The 19,779-nt window shown below is 44.8% G+C and overlaps 1 protein-coding gene across 10 annotated transcripts in view; it reads left to right on the top strand.

The window, feature by feature from the left end:
- Positions 1-19,779, top strand: part of PCYT1B (phosphate cytidylyltransferase 1B, choline) — a 152,393-nt gene that overhangs the window by 79,021 nt on the left and 53,593 nt on the right. For 7 of the 10 annotated variants that reach the window (XM_070604966.1, XM_070604967.1, XM_070604964.1 and 4 more), the window contains 3 exons: positions 2,522-2,600; positions 11,991-12,133; positions 14,807-14,995. In XM_070604966.1, the coding sequence (XP_070461067.1) occupies positions 2,522-2,600; positions 11,991-12,133; positions 14,807-14,995 (411 nt within the window). Of the gene's footprint in view, positions 1-2,521; positions 2,601-11,990; positions 12,134-14,806; positions 14,996-17,529; positions 18,002-19,779 lie in introns of those variants that run through there. The other 3 variants (XM_070604961.1, XM_070604960.1, XM_070604962.1) reach the window with 1 other exon arrangement.

Here is a 19,779-nt window from a genome sequence, read left to right as displayed (position 1 = left end):
ACGTTCTCTAAGTAGCAGAATTAGGGAGTCTGGTTCTGTAGCCTACACCCAGAAAGCCCAAAGTCTTCCAATTGCTAAAAGAGGTGACTTCAGGAACTGTCATGTGGTGTCATTTGATGTAGCACCTCTCTTCTGCCCAAGCCTGGGGACTGATAATCCTCTCACTTCCTCACTGTGGGCTCTGGAGCTAGACCACCCAGGTCCAAGTGCGTCTGTCCCTTCCTAACGTGGGACTTTGAGCAAGATGTTGAACTCACTTACCTAAACTGTGAAAGGGGTGATGTTGGCCCTTTCCCCAGGGGGCTGTTCTGAGGATCTAATGAGATCATCTAAGTAGAACCCTTGGAACACTGGCTGGCCCACAGCAAGAGCTCCAAAAATGTCATTGTCATCATCATCATCACCATCCTCATTATTGGTGCTGATAGATTCACAGGCATCATTTTTCATGGAACAAATGAACACACGTCTTATCCAGAAGGGCAGAGGTCAGCCTCTAAGGAATGAACTTTATATCAATGATTTTGTGACCCTGAGACTCCTACTGATATAAGATTTTTATTAGCTGAAAACACAAGAAATTCTTTTGATCTGCATCAAATTATGTGCTTTGTATCTCCCTACCAGCCCCACATTAGGAGCTATTCTTTCCTTTTATAAGCAGTACAAAAAAAATAAGATTAAGCTGTTCTAAGAGTTTTCTATTCTATTTTTAAATTCACGATGCAGAAGAGAATAGAGAACACTGATAAATGTGCATGGGTAATAGCAGAGGAGACAATTTCCCAGCGAGAATAAAAAGAAAAAGGAAAAACTACAATATGATTTACTTCCAGCAATCACTAACACATTTTTACTAAGCATCTATTGTATATTCCACTTGTGCTGGGCATTATGGGGATACGAATGATGCTAATGATGGCTGCCATTCATTGGGTATTTACCATGCGCCCAGCACTGTGCTCAGTGCCTTGCTCTTGTATGAATCGCATTCAATCTCATGATTACCCTGAGAAATTGTTGTTGTTATGCATTAGAGAGGAGGAGGAACTAAGTTTGAGTCCTAAGAATAGAATTAATAATACATAATAATAATTAACATTTATCGAGTACTTACTGTGTACCAGTTATTATTTTTAAGCACTTTTACATGTAATTATATCATTGAATCCAGTGATTCTCAAGTGGGGGTGAGTTTGCCCCCAAGGGACATTTGGCAATGTCTGGAAATACGTTTGGCTGTCACAACTAAAGGGGTGCTGCTGGCATCTGGTGGGTAAAGGCCAGGGGTGCTAGGCCTCCTGCAGCACACAAGACAGACCCCACCACCACCGAAGAATTATCCAGCTCCAAATGTCACTGGTATTGAGGTTGAGCAATCCTGATTGAATCCTTACCACCAACTTATGAGTTATGTAGCTGGTAAGCGGTGGGGCAGGAATCATACCCGGGAAAATTAAACTGCTACTCTAACTCTTGAGGTGGAGTGAAGCCTTGTGATAAAGGGCTTTGAGAGCTAGGCAAGGAGTTTTTACTTGATGTAGTAGGAAAGAGAAAACTAGTGAAGATCAGCAGGCATAAGGGTAATAAGAAGAAAACTCTGTTTAAGGAGGACACTCCCCCGCCCCCCCACCAAATGTGACAGAGGGATGGCTTGGAGAGGAGCGAGCCTATAGTGAGGAAGGTCAGGTACAAGTTCGTATTAATAATCCAGGTGACAGGGCCAAGGATTTGGTGTAGAAGAGATGGAGAGGAAGTGATGGGTGCGCGCGCACACACCCACACACACACCCCGATGGAACTTGTGACCTATGTGCTATGGAGAGTGAAGGAAGTAGGAAAGAAGGGCGAGTCCAAGGTGTTTGGGGCCTAGGTAAACTGGAAAAATAGAGGTGCCATTGGAAGGGGGTACCAGTTTTCAGGATGAGTTAAATTCCAGACAGGTTGATTTTAAAATGACAGTAGTGGGTAATGAAAGAGAAAAGGGTGACTTTGGGCAAATCTGAGAAGCTTTCTAGTTTCAGGAACCTTATGTCCCAATTGAAATAGTAATATGTGCCCTACCTGCGGTCACAAGGTGGTTGTGAGAATCAAATGAGGAAAGAGATATGAATTCATCTCTACAATATAAAACATGATTTAAGTGTGAGGGCCTGTTGCCATCAGTGGGACAGGAAATAGAGATTTGGGTTCCTCATCATAGCAGGGGTGATTAAAATCTGAAGAATGAATGAGTTCTCTGAAGGGGGAAAGTTTAGAGGCAGAAGAACGGAAGGCCAAGAAAACCTACTGTCAGAGGTAGGAGAAGAAAGAGGGACCAGCGAAGGAGAGAAACCTGTCTAGTTATCTCGTGGAAATGGAGACAGTTGGAAATACCTTTCAGTCAAGGATTCAAATCCACATTATAAACTGCGTATTTCAACTGCTTTATTACAACTGCTTTATTTCAAAAAGGCATTTTCAAATCACAGACATGCACATCCAACCCAGTGGTGACATCACTCTTCTGTCTCTCCAACAGATTGATTTTGTGGCCCATGATGACATCCCCTACTCTTCCGCTGGCTCTGATGATGTTTACAAGCATATAAAGGAAGCAGGTGAGGAGTTCTCCTGTGCTCGCCTGTCCACCGCAGCATGACCATCAGGTTTCCTAAGAGACACCTGCCCTAGGCTTGTAGTGTATACATACAGGGCATGGGAACTTCAGATGTCTCCCAAGTAGTCTCCACGAGCCTCTGTTGACATGTGCTAAGGCTCAGGGATGGCACAGTCACCATTTAGGTATTTATATAGGAATCAACCTGAGCACCAAAGTACCCAACTTCTGGTTTGAGGCTCGATTTTAAGACTCATCCGACTGAAATCACAGGACCTTATTGTTTAAAGGGCACTCGTTTTCCTCATTCACAATTAAGTCTTCACAGTGAAATTATTTTCTACTTCCAAGAAAGTTACTTGCAGAAGAAGACAGACAGCTGGCTAATTAATGGTCTTGACTCCTAGTCTCCAAAGTCAGTCATGCCATATGTCATCCCATCACATGATAGTAATATCCTCAGGTAGCACGTCAGAAGCAAAAAAAACAGGATAAATATTTGTGGAATCAGGTACAATATTTCTTCCCCAAACTGTTAACTGATGTCGTGGAGGGCAGACATGGTGCCGGACCTTTGGAAGTTGTCCCATTTGTTACTAAGCATTTCTGTTAAGGTCAGAGACTCTGCTCAGCCCCAGGGAGGTATTGGGGGGCTGGAAAGAGGCGGGTTTCCTTCCACTGCAGGCTCCCTGGAGTTAATTCCTTCATCAAATTCTCTATTCCTACTCCTGTGCCGCTGACGACTCCAGGGAAGTCATGTCGGGGCATCGTAACAGATCTGTGGTTCCTAGCCTCAGCGGGATTCTTGGTGTTCTTGGTAGCATTTACCTTCTCGTCTTGCCCTTCCCACCCTAATTTACCCACAACTCCTTGCATCTTTGCCTCCTCTCCTGCATCCTGAGGAAGAGGGGTATGTTTTCTGTCCCAGGCTAATTGCTTTATCTGAACCTACCTTCTCCCTTCCCCGGAGCCTGTTTTCTTTCTCTTCCTCTCCTTGTTATCCAAGGTTCTCACTCTCCAGTAGTTTCTCCTCAGCTTACAAGCATGTGGAAGACTACAAAAACAAAACAAACCCAGATCCTTCCTTCTGCCCTCCTTCCTGCCTCCTTCTTCAGTCACGTCCTGGCTCGGTCCTCCCCTTCCCAGCAACCTGCAGGCACACCTCCCTGTCATTCTTCGGCCACCTACACTCTGACTTCTGTCCCATCCTTCCTCAGTTCTGTGATGGCCTTCGAACCACCAAATCCAGCAGCGTCATTTCAGTCTTCCTCCAGACATAACAACCCTGCTGACCAAGCTCCTGTCTTAGACGCTCTTGTCCTCCACTTCTAATTTCCCTTCAGTCTCTCTGACCACTCCTGGGTTTTGTCACTGGCTTCCTCTCCCTTGGCCCTGCCCAGCCTCTATCTCGCCAGCCTGGACTCTGTGCACTCCCTTCCACAGGCCCTACACTCCAGGCACACCAAGTCCACCCTGGTTCCCAGACATGCCCCCGCTTAGTGCCTTTGCTCGAGCTCTTCTCTGGGGCTGGATCGCCCTTCCTCTGAGCGTCTATGTCTATTCCAGGCCCAGCTGAGGAGCTAGCCAGATGTGCCCGCTCTCCCTGGGGCATAATTCAGCACTGCTCCCCCCACCTCGGACCCTCTTTTCCCCTGGGCCTCCTTTCCAGCTCCCTTCTCATGGCATCCTCATTGTTTGTGTGTGTGTGTGTGTATCCCTAGCTAGAATGAAGGGCCACAGGCCATGGCTGTATCTCACCCATCTTGGCAACCCCAGCACAGTCCCTGGTACGTTTGTCATGCTCGTTAAATGCTGGCTGAACATGAGTGTGCTTTCATGGAGGACGATGGGAAGTTAGCTTAAGATGGGAGCCTGTTATCTGCAAAGGCTCTTGCCAGTGCACCAGGAATGGAGCCATTTACCTAGATAGTTTGCACACACACTGTGTCTTGTGGAATTTTTCAAATTATTTAGATATCCGATTTGTTTGCTTTCCATTGGTATCTTGGCTCTGAGTCCTTCACACGCCCCTTTATTGAAAGAGATGCGGACCACATGTACTAAATTACTCCAAACCATCACAGCCTCACAGCCCGAGAAAATCTCAGTGAAATATGTAAGGGCTTGCCATTTGACTTGCTTCAAAAATGGCTATGGTCCGAATGAAAGATCTTTAAAATTATATCTGTGAATTTGCATTTTCTCGCTCTATCTTATAACAGGCAAGAGAATATAAATCACAAATTATAGGTGCTCTTTTGGGCAAATGTATAATGGAAAAATAGTTTCTGCTCTACACTTACCACCCAACACTTGTCATTTTCCTGAGCTGAGGTCTTCAGTCAATGTCACAGGGTTTCAAATAATCACCTAAGAATGAAAATAGTCATTGCCTGGATTTTTTAAGTACCCAGCCTCCCCAGATTATATCCATTTGGATTACTTAAAATGATAGGTGGGGCAAAGGTAATTACTTCTATCCTCTTATAGGGTCACATGGTTTTTCTTACCCTAAAAATGGAGGTGTCCAAGATGGAGGGGGGCAATATAGTAACCCGAATTACTTAGCTTCTCCATCCACGTTCCTTCATCAGACTACCTTCCATAAACCTCCCAGAAGCCTAATGCTGCCTGAGAATCTTGGAGCAAGGAAGAGTTTGAGGAAGGGATGGGCTGGAATTGGTGTTTTAGCTAAAGGTAGGTGCAGAAGTAGGTTTTTAATGGCTTGGTTTATTTTCTGCTATTTTACTTTCTCCCACACATCTCATCTATAGGCACTGTAGGTACATCCAGGCATACCTTCCTACATACGTTAAACCATTATCTGGCATGGCACAATACTCTGGTTTAGTGAGTTACCATATGCTTTGCTTAGGGATTTCAAGAAGTCTAAGGCACCCCACATTATACTCGAGCTGCCCCCATTGCTGACATCTGCCATCAAAGCCATCTTCCCCCATTCCTGGGGGGCACTAGGAACTCCTATGTTGGTCCCACTATCCCTCACTCTCAGCCTACTGCTGCTACAGCCTTTCCCTGGTACTCACGGACCTTCAGACTTTTGAGGCAGAACAAGCTCCCAAGGGTCACTAACCCAGTCTCCTATCTCCTCTTTGGCATCACTGCCAGCTCCTGGTAGAACTGATGCTTGTACATCTTTCCGTCTTTGGATGGTTTTGACTCTTATTGCTTAACCCATGAATCCCCTGAGTGCATCCACAAGCCAGGAATTGTTGGAGGGAAAATGGGATGCAAATATGAATGAGACATAGCCCTCACCCTTGAGAGAGAGCAGAGACAGACATAAATAATTACACCAAAATATAAGTCTGTGATGGGGTATATACAGCAGGCTGGGGAGGGCGTCCAGCGGTGGGAATATATGAAGAAGTGTAGCATATTTGCAGAAAATCAACAATGTTCATGCAGTATAGCGTGTGTTGAGGTGAGCAGAGAGTGACACTGGCGGGATGGGGTGGGTTTAGACTTAATTCTGTAAGTCACATGGAGCCATACGCCACTCCGAGGCAGGGGAGTGCAGTGAGCAGATCTCTTGTGGGGAGGGGGGCAAGAGTAATTTCTGTAGCAGAACTAACTTAGGAGCCCCCATTTCCACAGATGACAGGAAAAGACACGCTTGGCATTTGAAGTAATTCCGACTCTTCTAGGTTTGCACTTAGACTGTATGGAGTCAGCTTTTGGCCTTTTTCTCCTGGGGTGATCTAAGTATTGGCCTGGCATGGGGTGGGGGTCTGGTTCTTGCTGATCTTTCGTTGTAGGGTATCAAGACCTGCTCGGCCATCATCCCTGGCTCCCAGACCCCCATCACAGCCCTCTGGCACTCAGCCACCACCCCCTCTGCTGCAGGACTCCCTTCCCTGAACTGCACATGTGCCACCCAGCAGTCACGCTCATCTTCAGTGTTCCTCCAGAGGGTCCCCGGGAACTTTAAAAATGTCCTCCTTAATCTACTGGAGGGCAGTGGGAGGGAGCCATGGCAGGCCCTGTCTGACCTGCTTGCCATAGGAACGCTCTATGGAGGCCTCCCCATGTTGGCAAGAGGCTTCTGTGAGACCATGTCCTCCCAAAGCTCCTGGAGGTAAACAGGGTGCCACCCTCTCTGCTCTGGGCTTTCTAAGGGGGTCTCTTCCCTACCCTTGTCCCTGGGGTTTGAACCTGAGTATGGGCAAGAGACATGCCCTGCTCACATTCTCTCGCTTCCGTTTCTCCCCTCCTGATCCCTCTCTGCCTCTTTCCCTCAAGCCCAGGAGGGGCTTTTCTTCTTCCTGGAGGGCAGGAGACGCCCCGTTGTTAATTTCATGTCTTCCCCACTCCCGGCTTACAGTAAAACCTTCTGTACCCTGAGTCCACTCAGCCTCTGCTTTTTAATAATTAAACGGACGCCTCTGGGATTTAGAAACTCCTTTTGTACTCCTCAAAGCCTGGCTCTTTCACGTGAAAGCCTTACCTTTCCTCACTGTTCTTTTTGAAATGAGCCTGCAAAAGAGCCTGTTTTAGAAGTCGAAAGCTGAACATAATCTCCTGTATTCTCAGCTACATCTCCTTTCCCCCACTGTGATGGGGTCTCAGCATAGGTGGAAACAGGGCCTCAGGACAGACATCATCCCCACAAATGAAAATGACATTGGATAGTATTTCAGAGGATTATTCTGCTACGTACAATGTACTTAGTCTCCCCGATGGTTCACACCCTTTTGGGGCTTGCTGGGGAAGCTCCATGCCACCCCGCCGCAGGCCTGGTGGTCAGGTCTGTACCATCCTCTTAGAAGGGGCTTCCTCGGTGGTCAGGAGCATTGGGTAAGAACAGGAAGTGTGATATTCTCAAACCCCAGTCTTGTTTGTAAGGAGTTCTAAGAAAGGAAACCCCATACACTTAAGACTTGGAAGGCTGCTGAGGAACATGGTGGGGGTGGGGGTGGGAGGGGAGGGAGGAGTGGGAGAGAAACTGGTTGATGCATCATTCACATGATGATGGGTTATGGCATGGGGTAATTATTACCTTTTTAAGTCCTCTAAGATCTGAGCTGTGAGCCAGCTGCTCTTTCCCTAAAATGACCGTGAAGGACTTGGTATAGACCAGTGCTTGTTAAGCGTAAATGTGCCTACAGATCCCTACAGGATCTTTTTGAAATGCAGATTTGGGTTCGGTAGGTCTGGTGGGCCCTGAGACCACCATTTCTAATGAGCTCCCGGGTTGTTAGATACTGCAAGTCCACAGACCTCACTTAGAGTAGCAAGAATCTAGACCCAGGGTTCTGGTTCACTCAGAAGTACCCCCTGGGTTAACGGAATCAGTGTTTCCTGGGGGATATTCTGCAGCTACCTTGTAGAGGAGGAACAAGCATTTGGTGGTGGTTTTATTTCTGGGTGAGTGGCCTCTACCGAGCTAAGAGAAATTTGCCTTCCTGACTGTAGGGAGTAAAACCTCAAGTTCCAGTTATTTAGGTGTAGAAACAGGTCCAGCATTTTTCGAACTCTAAGCAATTCAGCACCCTATTGTTGCATAACAAATTATTCCCTCCATTACTGACTTAAAAGGGCCACTTTATTTCGCTCAGGATTTGGTGGGGCAGGATTTCAGCAAGGGCTCGGCTGCATGCTTCTTGCTTGGGGTCTCCCAAACGGTCATAGTCAGATGGTGGCCAGGGCTGCAGTGCTCTGAGGCCCAGCTAGGCTGGAGGTCCTGGACGGTGCACTTATGTGGCTGGCAGTGGATGCTCTTTGTCAACACGGAGCTCAGTTGGGGTTGACACTGAAGCACCTACATGTGGCCTCTCCATGTCGTGTAGGCTTCTCACAGCATGGCAACTGGATTTCAAGAGTGTGTGTTCTAAGAGGCACCCAGAGAGCTAGCAATCTTGACAGGAGCCACAAGCTTCTTCTGACTTAGCCTTGGAAGTCACCTATTGTCACTTATACCACATTCTATTTGTTACAAGCAAGTCACTAAGGCCAGCCCAGGTTCCAGGGGATGGGAATTGTGCCCATCTTTAATTCATCACAATTCCCATCTCCAAATTAAATACCCAAGTGGAGTTTTACTTGCCCTGGGAGCACAGACGTAAGACTGTGTGTGACTTGTCACATGCACAAGGACTCTTCCTTGTGGTCCGTTGATCTGCTCTGTTGATTCCTCCCCAAGGGAGCGCCACGGTAGAGATCTGTTCGGGGCTCAGGTAGAGGAGGCCAGAATTTTCTTTGTGGGAGAAAGATGCTCAGAAATGACCTAAGCATCCACATTTGGCTTTTATACTCTAATCAAGGTTTATTTTGAAAGTCAAAAATCACTTTAAATGAAGCCAGAGATATGAAGGGCATGAATTAAACTTTACAGCACTCTGCTCTGCCTGTCAGAACCACATGTCAAAATCCTCCCGCAAAGCTGGATGAAAAGATGGAACTTAAACGAAGTAGACTGTAAGGTCCACATTACTCATCATCATTCTAATATTGCCTACTACTGTTGAAAGTTTCCTTCATTAACATATGCTTTGCTGCTTCTTAAAATAGCTCCATAACCAAACGCTGCAATTCTGAAAAGCATAATAAAAAAGGTTCTCTGATCATGCTCATTACTGAATATTTTTAGCAGAGCAATAATTAGGACTTGGAGGAAGCCGAGTGCCTCATTATGTCAGCAGAGGGCTTGGCTTCTTTCAGAGACCTACCTCCCAACCAGCCAAAGCAAATCTCTCCCCAACCCCAGCCTTCAGTTACTCAGCCACAGAGACCTCACCCTGTGGCTTCAAAGAAAGGGTGAGCTCATGTCACCAGTGTCGAAGTGACTTGCTAAACTCCGTTAGTAGCTAGAGAATCTTCTTAACATTTCAGCAGGCAGGGGCATGGGCGAAATATCTGCCTGCTGAAAGATGGAACATACCCCTCACCAGAAAGTTCCCTGCTGCTTCCACCAAGGTGAGGATGTTTTCTCAGGCTCTCCACCTTGGGACCACCCCGGCTTCCGCGCCCACCAGAGCCCCCTGCACAGCTGGGTCATTTGGGTGCTATTTACATCCATGTGTTTAGATGCTGGCATCCTCTACCTTCCATTTGGTTTTCTATGTTTGAGTCCACCTTCTTATAAGGTGATACAAGAAGTTTTTGGCTTAGTGGCAAACCCCAACTCTGCTCTCTAAGCCACAGAATATTAGAATATTAGAAACTGGGTGCTTTGTCTCTAACATCAGTAGCACCACCCTGCTGCTGACACTGAGAATGTGCAGGTGATATCAAAAGAAAGCTCCAAAGGGACACCCTAATAGGGGCCAGAAGACTGAAAATTTCACCAGTGTCAATAGAATCAGAGAGAACTGGATTTGGAGATAAATATTCATTGAGTCAGTCATTCAGCAAATATTCCTCTGGTGCTTGCTTGTCAGCCTTGCTGAGAATATGGAAGAGAATAAGAAGGGAACAGTTCTTCCCTCATGTAGGTTATAGTCAAGTGGGGAAGGCAGTTATTGAACAAATTGTTTTATAAAGACCTTGGAATATTTGATGAAAAAGAGCAGTAGACCATGGGAGAGAATAACAAGCAGGAAGACCCAGTCTGGGGATTGAGAGATTTCCTTGAGAATGTGACACTAAAGGTGAAACCCAGTGGATGACTAGGAGTTAACCAAGTGGAGAGTATGTTGTGGCAGAGTAAGGGGAGGGGGCCAGCCGTTTCAGGACACTGTGGCTGGGCTGAGGCAGGGTCAGTCTGTTGCCCAGCTCCATAGAATACAAGGAGAACAGTGCCCCCTGCAGCTATGCAGCACAGGGGCCTTGGCTCAGGGAGTGAAGGGAGGCAGGGAGAGGATCTGAGATGCAACTGGAGAGAAGCACAGGGAAGAGATAATGCAAGCTGCTGCAGAGCCAAAGCAAGGCTTTGAATCTAAATACAGAGGACAGTAGAAAGCCAGTGAAGGACGTTGAGCAGGCATCTAACTTGCCTTTTGAAAGACTGCTCTGTGGATGTTGCTATGTGGAGAGTAGATTGAGGGGACAAAAAATGACATCACTGGGGACTGGTTTTGAAGCTCTTGCTGTAATCTTTGAACAAGATGGTGTTAGATTGGTTTATATGGAGGATGGAGAAAAGTGGGTGAATTGGGGAGACATTTAGGAAGTAGATGGGTGAGTGGAAGGAAATTGATTGGACGTAGAGAGTGTGGGAGAAGGAAGTGGCATGGGTGAGCCCAAGGTCATCTTGTCCAGCCACCTCATTTCTCAGCTTTGGAGACTGAGGTTAAGTAACTTGCCTTTTGAGGCTTGAGTGACTTGCCCAAGTCTGCAAACCGAGAACCCATCACCTTTGTCCTAGGCTCTGTCCATCATGTCATCCATGCCTGATGTCTCTGACTGAGTGGCCATAATCATATTGGGTAGAGAGATCTCAACTGCCAACACGTCATTTCGGTTGACAGCAGAAATGTAAGCATAAACCAGATTCTTGTCATTGATAACATTTGTGACCTCTTTATAGCTGTATTGGTACACCCAAATATATCTCTGAAGACTTAGGAAGTTCTATTACAACTTGGCATCCTCTGTGCTTGTTTATTTTTTACTCAGTCCCACGTATTCTAGATAAAAGGGCCTTCAAGTGGTGAAACAACCATCCAGAGTAGACTGTTCTTAGGGTGATAAAATCATCTAGCACCCCACAGGCATGTCTTCAGATCAGAGACAACAAAAATAGTACACTTTTTCCTCCTTTCCTTTGGTATAATGTGACACAGACTTCCTCGGGAAAGAAGGGGAGTTGCCATAATCTGACTAATTCATTGACTCAGTTGTTATTCTCCATTCACTTATTCATTTAGTTTGCAATTATTGAGCACCTTCCATGTGCTAGACACAGGGGCACTGAGCTGGGGTGCTGGGGATGCAAAGACGAGGCATAATCTGTGCTTTCAGAGTGTTCCCTTTCTACGAGGAGACAAATATTTAAAATACTTTTGTTAATGGAAGACAAGTTTATGTCCTAAGTGTTAAGGATTCTGCCTGGTGATGTTGGGAAAGACTTCCCAGAGGAATAACCTTGAAGTGGACCCTGCAGAATGAGGAGGAACTCTGTAGCTAATGTGGGCAAGGAAGGGGGAGCCAGGGCAGAAAAGGAGAGCTTGGCAGGAGCAAATGCCAGGAGCCGGGCGAGTGTGTGGTACATCCAGGAACCAGATCCAGGATGACGAACACACAGTCTTCACGGCAGGGAGGGAGTGTATGGAACTGAACCTGGAAGAGACCGCTGGGGCCAGATGTGAAAGCCTCACTGACACCCCCAGGAGCTGCAACTTTGTCCTGGAAAGGAGGGCCATTAAAGAAAATGGGTCAGCCAAGGCCATCTTCGTTTTTTCTCTTTATCTCCTCTTTCCTATTTGAACAGGAATGTTTGTTCCAACGCAGAGAACGGAAGGCATCTCAACATCAGATATCATCACCAGAATTGTCCGTGACTATGATGTTTATGCCCGACGTAACCTCCAGAGAGGGTACACAGCCAAGGAACTGAATGTCAGCTTTATAAATGTAAGTGTGCCACTTGGTGCCCTCTGAGGACCACCACATCACACCACTACTACCACCATTTATTGAGTGCTTACTATATGCCACGCAGTGTTCTTGATGTTTTACATTTATTGTCTTTTTCAAATCACGTAACAACTCAATGATGTATTATATCCCCATTTTACAGACGGAGAAACCAATGTCCAAAGGGGTTACCTAAGTTAACCAAGGCACATAGGTCGTGAGCTTTGCATTTTACAAAGGAGCTGCCTTGCTTCCCTTGCCTCGCCCCATCTCCCTCTGTAGAGCTCTCAGACTTGAGTGAAGCCTTTCTGGGAGGTCTGCCTTCATGACAGGCAAGAGTTGTCTTCTGCTCAAGGGGAAGGAAGGAGGGCAGAGGCCATGAAAGCTAAAGCCAGAGAGAGTGCTTTCCTGTTTTAACATTTTTAAATGTTCATTTTAGTAAGGCCTTACAGATGCTCATTAGAAACTTTAACAGCCATTTTTTACTGTGCAGAGAAATTACAGCTGCTTAAATAAAAGCTAAAGTCTTTGGCTTCCTTTTGTATTTCTGCCGTATTGTTCCCACAGAGCTGCTGTTAGTTTAATAATAGAGCAACTGTTAAAACAATCTTTAAAACAAGCAAAACAAGCTGTTAAGAAGCAAAGAGGGGAGCCCAGTTGCTGGAGGTGATGTTAGCGAGTCTGGACTCCCAGGAGCTGAGATAGTTGATTGAAACAAGAACTCTCCATACATACAGACTTTCAGCCCCTAAAAACAGATACGGTATTTGCAAAGAGTGATTTTTCTACAAAACTAGAGGCTTATAATTATGTGCAGCCATAATTATCGAGCAGCTTACACAAATCGGTCATTGGTACCTTCAAAATGAGGAGGGGTTCATTCGCTGTTAATCAGCAATGATTAGTTGTCCTCACTAATAGGCAGGGATGTTGGGGTCCAGGCTCTGTGGCTTTGTACAAGCCCGGCAACAAAACGGAAGATGTCGGGTTCAAGTGGCACCAGAACAAGTGGCTGAAAAGAATTCAGTCAAAGTGATTATTTGGTATCCTATAGAGAAAAAGCCCTGGTTATTTCAATAAATTAAACTGTCTGTTCTTTTAAATTGAATTCAGTCACCCATCCAAGCATGTTAAGCCATTTCCAAAAGTTATTGCTCACTCTCTTTAAACAGCCTTTAGATAAGCCACTTAGCTCAAGGAACCGTGTAGTCAGTGTGGATGCGCTCGTTGTCTTTCTGTGATAACAAACCTGGCCGCAGCCCAGAGATGAAATCAAATGCGTGAGATGGGCATGTAGATGAATCACAGAACCTCAGAGGTGGCAGGGACCTGACCAGGGTCAGTCACCCAGTCCAAGTCCCTCCATTTAGAAATGAGGAAAGCTGAGCTCAGAGAGGGGACCTGGCCAAGGTCCCTCAAGCAAAGTAGAGGTGGTGGCAACAGCAGCCTCCCAGCCTCATGACTCCCAGTCCAGTGCTCATTCTACTATTCCATGCTGCCCCTGAGAGCTGTGCATAATAACCATATACTATATATAGCCGAGGGGCAGCACGTATAGCTCACAGCCTACCCTGAGGCTGTAGTAAGGTTTGGAAGGCCTAATTCAGGGAATCCTCACCCAGTTTTGCAATATTCCAGGTGTCTCAAAAAATTCTGAAATATGAAATAAAATTCAGTCCCATATAGTGAAGAAAAATGAAAAACCTTACTACCCCTTTAGGAGAAAACGTATCATGATTTTACGGAGGGGAAGACCCTTTATTTCATGTTATTTTCATGGTTTTGATACCGCTGTCATCAAGTAACACGATTAAATGCCTATACCACTTAATAGTAATGAAACAGCCAACATACACTGAGCTTTTACTAAATGCTAGGCTTTGTGCCAAGCATTTTATGTGCATTATCTTATCTAGTTGTTACAGCAACCTTGTAGTGTAGGGATCATAATTATCCTCATTTTACAGATGAGGAAACTGAAGTTTAGAGGTGATATGTGACTTGGCCAACATACAGTGCCTTCCTGGCACACAGGTATAGCCTTGCTGCATAAAGACTATAAGAAGGACAGAATTCCAGTCCAGAGAAGTTACCAGAACAAAAGCTTTCTTCATCACCAAGGAAATCGATGCAGTTCAATTAGCTTAATAGAAAATATTGTTACAATGAAAATTTTAGTCTAACACGTGGGTCCTAAGACCCAGCCAATGGCCCACTTATTTCAATCAATATTGGTTTTAACAATGTCCCAGTAAAACAGAGAACTCAGGCAGCCTCTGAGTGGCCATTCTATGTACAATTCATACTTTTGTCTAAGTCCCAGCAGAACTGAAGGGGTATAGTTGCCCACTATTGGCATATAATAAAGAGCAACTATATTTTTTTGGTTCTTCTCTTACATAAGTGAATCCAACTCAGATGTTTACAAAGAAAGAGAATATTAAAAACACTTGTTCTTCACCTTACTGTCCAAGTGGACTAATGACAAATGACGTTTCTTACAAGAGATGTGCCTTGTTGTCAATCTAGCTCTTGGGAAATAGCAGCATCCTGACTCTTCGGGTTAAGAAAAAACACAGTTGAAAACAATCTGACCATTAGTGTGAATAATTGATCTCTCCCTTGCCCTCTCGGATAAATCCATTTCTTTCTCCTTTAATTTTTGACCAGGAGAAGAAGTACCGCTTCCAAAACCAGGTGGACAAAATGAAGGAAAAGGTCAAGAACGTGGAGGAAAGATCAAAGGAATTTGTTAACAGAGTAGAAGAAAAGAGTCATGATCTCATTCAAAAATGGGAAGAGAAGTCGAGGGAATTCATTGGCAACTTCCTAGAACTTTTTGGGCCTGATGGAGCATGGGTATGTAATTATTTCACTCGGCCCCACAATGACAGGTGTTTTCAGTTTATCCTGCTTTTCATGGAACCACTCAAGGGTGTCCCTTATCTCAGTCCAATATGTGGCCTCCGCTTTGGGCATCAACCCAAGTGATTTCAAGTCCATGTCACTTCCTTATTCAGTTTCTGCTTTATCCCTCAGTATGGCACCCAGTAGCACCCAAAGCCAGCTCTGGTCTCTGTTTTTATTTCTTGTCCAGAGCTTGATGCCATTTGGTAATTGTTGAATGTCTATTACTGCAGAGGTTGGTTTCATAGCTCATCCCAGTCTCCCATTTGGAGATGATGCAAAACTTGGGGGTAAGGGTGAAGTGGGTCAGTGGCATCATGGGACTTGTAAGGCTCTTGGATCAGCCAGGGGAGGAGGATGCAAAAGAAATGTGGTTGCCTTGGTCAGCTTTTGTTGTCAGGAACCCTCCTCTTTCATTGGTTGGAAGAGAGAGAGAAGGGATAGGATTCTGCCTTGAATCTGCCCACATGCCCTGATTTTCCCCTGTTTTTCTGTGGCATGTATGTGTTGGAATAAGGTACAAAAGTCTTAGGGGAGTTAGGCCATGATCTGCATCTTAAAGCTGAGAGAGAAAAATGGAGAGGATCGCTTGCCTAAATTCCACAGACAATTCTGGGTGAAAACTATGGAAAGGAGAAAGAAAATTCTGGAAACCACCTTGTACTCCATTGGTATTTCTATTGTGCATGCACTTCCAGAGTAAATAACCAGTATTGTCAGCAGAGTTAATGAGGGTTCTATGAAAGATTTTTTTAAAGGTAACTTTCCTTTTAAAACAAAAAGAAATGATTGTTTGATTCCCCTGATTTTAAGTAGCCTAGATTTCCTATTATGACATGAGAAGTCTCTAACAAAATCCACTTTGGCTTAATTATTTTATTGATGGGTTGTCACTGCTGCGTCTCTGCTCATTTGAGCTGGTTCATTATAGGATTATCTAAAAGTAAAACACTCAATTAGTAACAGAAAAAGAATAATGTTTGAGAAGTTGGAAGAGATGCCTTGGTTAAAGTCTAGAGGCCTCTAAGTAATTATAGTGGTCGGTGTTGTAGGCCAACCATGTCCTATTGGCTGAGTCTGAGAGGAATGGAGGGTTTGCAAAGGGCTGCTTGAGCCCTCGATGACTTCTAGAAAGAGCTAGCAAGAGCGGAGGAGCCAAGGGCTTGGTCCCTTTTCATTTTCCCTGGGCCTCTTAAAATTTTCAGCTCAGATCAATTTAATTCACGGGACATTTATTAATGTCCTTGTATATGCGCAGTACTAAGGAAGAACGTGAAGATAAAGTGCAGACCTGTTCTCTGGGGTTCCGTGGCCTCTATAACAAAATCTGAAGTTTCCCATTAATCTAGTGTGTACTTTAATAGTTCACATTTTCACAACTAATTTTTGGGCTCTGAAGCAGCAGCTAGCGGCTTTTGAATGAAACCATGTAGGAATTCATTTGCTTACAGGGATTCAGAAATGTCTCTGTTGAGAAGCCCTGGTGCTGTAACTCAAGGGAGCGGATGTTGTCTCCACCTGGGGTGAGCAAAGGCGGGGAAGGAATGTAATTTCATAGAAAAGCGGTGCACCCCAGTCGTTTCAGGCTCCCAATGAAGGTGAAATTGTTCTAGGGGGAGTCTGGTGACAGCGAGCTGAGGTGATTTTTAAGAAACGAAACCTAGCTTAGAGACTGGAGGTTTTTCTTTTCAAAACTTGCTATTAGTGTCAAAACTGTTATTAACATTAATTTACCATATCAGCCAGACTTAGACATTGCTTTTTTTCTGTTGACATTAAAAGTACAGGAATAGTTACAAGGATGTTAAACGCCAAGATAAGTAATTTGCTTTTCATGAATATGCTGTTATTATAATAATTCTTTATTTGTGAATTTGGGACTGGAACTCATTTCTTAAAATAGAGGCTCTGCATTGCCTGCAAATACAGTGCTGATACAAATAACCCAAACTTGGAAAGGCGCAAAATAGAGGGTTTAAGGTACGAAATTTGGTACAACAGGATTGATATTTTATATCTACTGTACCCACTTTAACCACACAAGAAGGTAGTAAGGTAGTATTATAGCTGTGTTATAAAGAAGCAAAGGCCTAGAACAATTAGAGGAGTTTGGAGGTACTGGGATGGATGTGGAACCTGGGGCGAAGCCTCTTTCTCCCGGCGATCACTGCATCCTTCATGATAGGAACGTCCACGGGATGCAGTCACTTTGCTCCCTCTTCTTTGGCATTGTGGAGAAACTGAGGTCTACCAAAACCCCTCTAAAGCTTTGTGACAAAGCTGGTTGCCAAAATGGTACTTTAAACCAGGTCATCTAGATTCAGGAGAGGTACTGTCAGCCTTCTTACTAAGCAAGCAGAAATCATGGTGTCCATGGCTGTATTATCTGTGTAACTGTATTTGATGTATTTGATGACTGTATTTCATGTGTAACAAATTACTCCAAAACATAGTGACTTAAAAACAACAAACATTATCTCACACAGTTTCCCAGGGTCAGGAACCAGGAAGCAGCTCAGCTGGATGGTTATGACTCGGGGTCTCTCATGAAGTTGCAGTCAAGATGTCAGCTGGAGGATCCTCTTCCACGTTCACTCACGTGACTGTTAACTGGCTACCTCAGTTCCTCACTATGTGGGCCTTTCCACAAGGCTGCCCAAGTGTCCTTACGACATGGCAGCTGGCTTCCCCCAGAGTGAGTGAGAGAAAGGATAAGCCAAAAACTATAGTCTTTTATGACCTAACATTAGAAGTGACAAACCATCACTTCTGCCATATTCCATTGGTCACATAGACTAACCCTGGTGTATTTTAGGAGGACACTACACAAGGATGTGAATAACACGTGGTGGGGCCACTGGGGGCCATTGTGGCAGCTGGCTACCACACTTGCTTTTGAGAATTTGAAACAAGCAATCTACTTCTTGATCGTTATAATAGATTATTTGTTCCCATTTATTCAGTCTGATTGGTGGATTATCAGAGCCCAAGATGTTATTTTTCAATCTCATTACCTACAACTCTACTTATTTAACTACTTGTTTGATTCTTGTAACTCGTCTTGACTTATACTCAGAAGATAGCCTGTAACCCCAACAGAGACTTGATAGTACCTCTCTTTGGAGGGTGTCTCTCTGAAAGGGAGGGACTTTAAATTTTGAAGCTTTGTTGCCATGTTGGAGGTGACACTATTCATTTCCAAGGTCTTGAGGGTCAAGGAGCCAGGATTGGGGGATGCTGAATGAGCTTTCAGAGTTTTGTTTTGCGGTAGGGTCTTCCTAGTGAAACTTTGTTATTTTTGTTTAAAGGGCCTGAATTCCCAGAGCAGACACATGTTTTTAAAGAATAGCATAAGTGGGGTTGGGGTACTAATGTTTAAATAGAATGTATCATTTTGAATCATCTGCCACTATATTCCTTCACTGACTCTGAAAGCAGGGAGTTATTTCCTGTTTGAAATGAAAGTGGGTCTATTCTATTTTACCATGTGGACATAGACCCTTTCCTGGAGTACCAGGAGAGAATGGCCTTAGGTCAGGTACAAGTTCTTAGTTCATCCTGGACCGTGAACCCCCTCTGCTCCAATCCAAATAGGCATTTGCCATCTGATATGAGATTATCTTTTTTAAAAAAACCTTAAAGATGAATACATTTTTTAGAAAGAACAGATTTATGTGATGTGATGTGAGGACCATTGCTAATTTTTTCAAACTGTGGTGAAATATCATAACATAAAAATGGTTAAAATGGTAAATTTTAAGTGTACAGTTCAGTGGCATTAAATAACATTCACATTCTTGTGCAACCATCACCACTATGCATCTCCAGAACTTTTTCATCATCTCATATTCAAACTCTGTACCCATTAAATAATAACTTTGCATTTCCCCCTCTCCCACCAGTCCCTGGGAACCACCCTTCTACTTTCTGTCTCTATGAATTTGACTACTAAGGTTCCTCATGTAAGTGGAATCATAGTCTTTGTCCCTTTGTGTCTGGCTTATTTCAGTTACCATAATGTCCTCAAAGTTCAACCAATGTTGTAGCATGTGTCAGAATGTCATTCCTTTGTAAAGCTGAGTGACATCCCGTTGTGAAAGACTTTAAGATAAGCAAATAAGCCTCTTTCACATAAAGCATTGGCCCAAGGGGCAGCCATCTAATTTAACACACATCTAGGGGCCTGCTGGGTTATTCTCTGGGTTGGAGGCTGGTGGGCATCATCTTTGGGCTCTCCTTCTGCCTTGCTCCAGCTCACTGGTGTCTCCCAGAAAGAAGCTTGTACTCTTCCTCTGGCATCCCGATTTTTGTGGCTGCCACCTAGGGGACACCTCTGGATTGGACCTGGTGGCCAGTGGGGCTTATGCTCCAGGGTCCAATGGAGAAAGAGTTCTCAACCAGCTACCACCCCCCAGGCACAGCAAGAGGCAACAGACTCAGGAGCCCAGTCTTTCTGTGAAAGAAGCCTATTAGTTTATCTTCAAGCTGAGGGGCAGACTTCTAATTAAACATCTAAGGGCTGACTGTAATCCTCTCCAGAGACCTCTGAGGGCAGGTGCTATCTTCACACTCTCCCTCTGCCATGCTTCAGAGCACCAGTATCTCCCAGAGAGGAGCTTGTACACATGTCTGGTGCCCTGGTTTTTTGGCTGCCACCCAGAGGATGCCCCTTGATTGCCTAGCTCTGGTGGCCAGCAGGGCTCATGTTCCAGGGTCCCATAGGACTGTAACAAATG

This window comes from Equus przewalskii, chromosome X, assembly GCF_037783145.1.
Source record: "Equus przewalskii isolate Varuska chromosome X, EquPr2, whole genome shotgun sequence".
In the NCBI taxonomy this organism is placed as follows: Eukaryota; Metazoa; Chordata; class Mammalia; order Perissodactyla; family Equidae; genus Equus; species Equus przewalskii.
The sequence above is the reverse complement of the archived record's forward strand: the minus strand, read 5'-3'. Positions and strand labels throughout refer to the sequence as shown.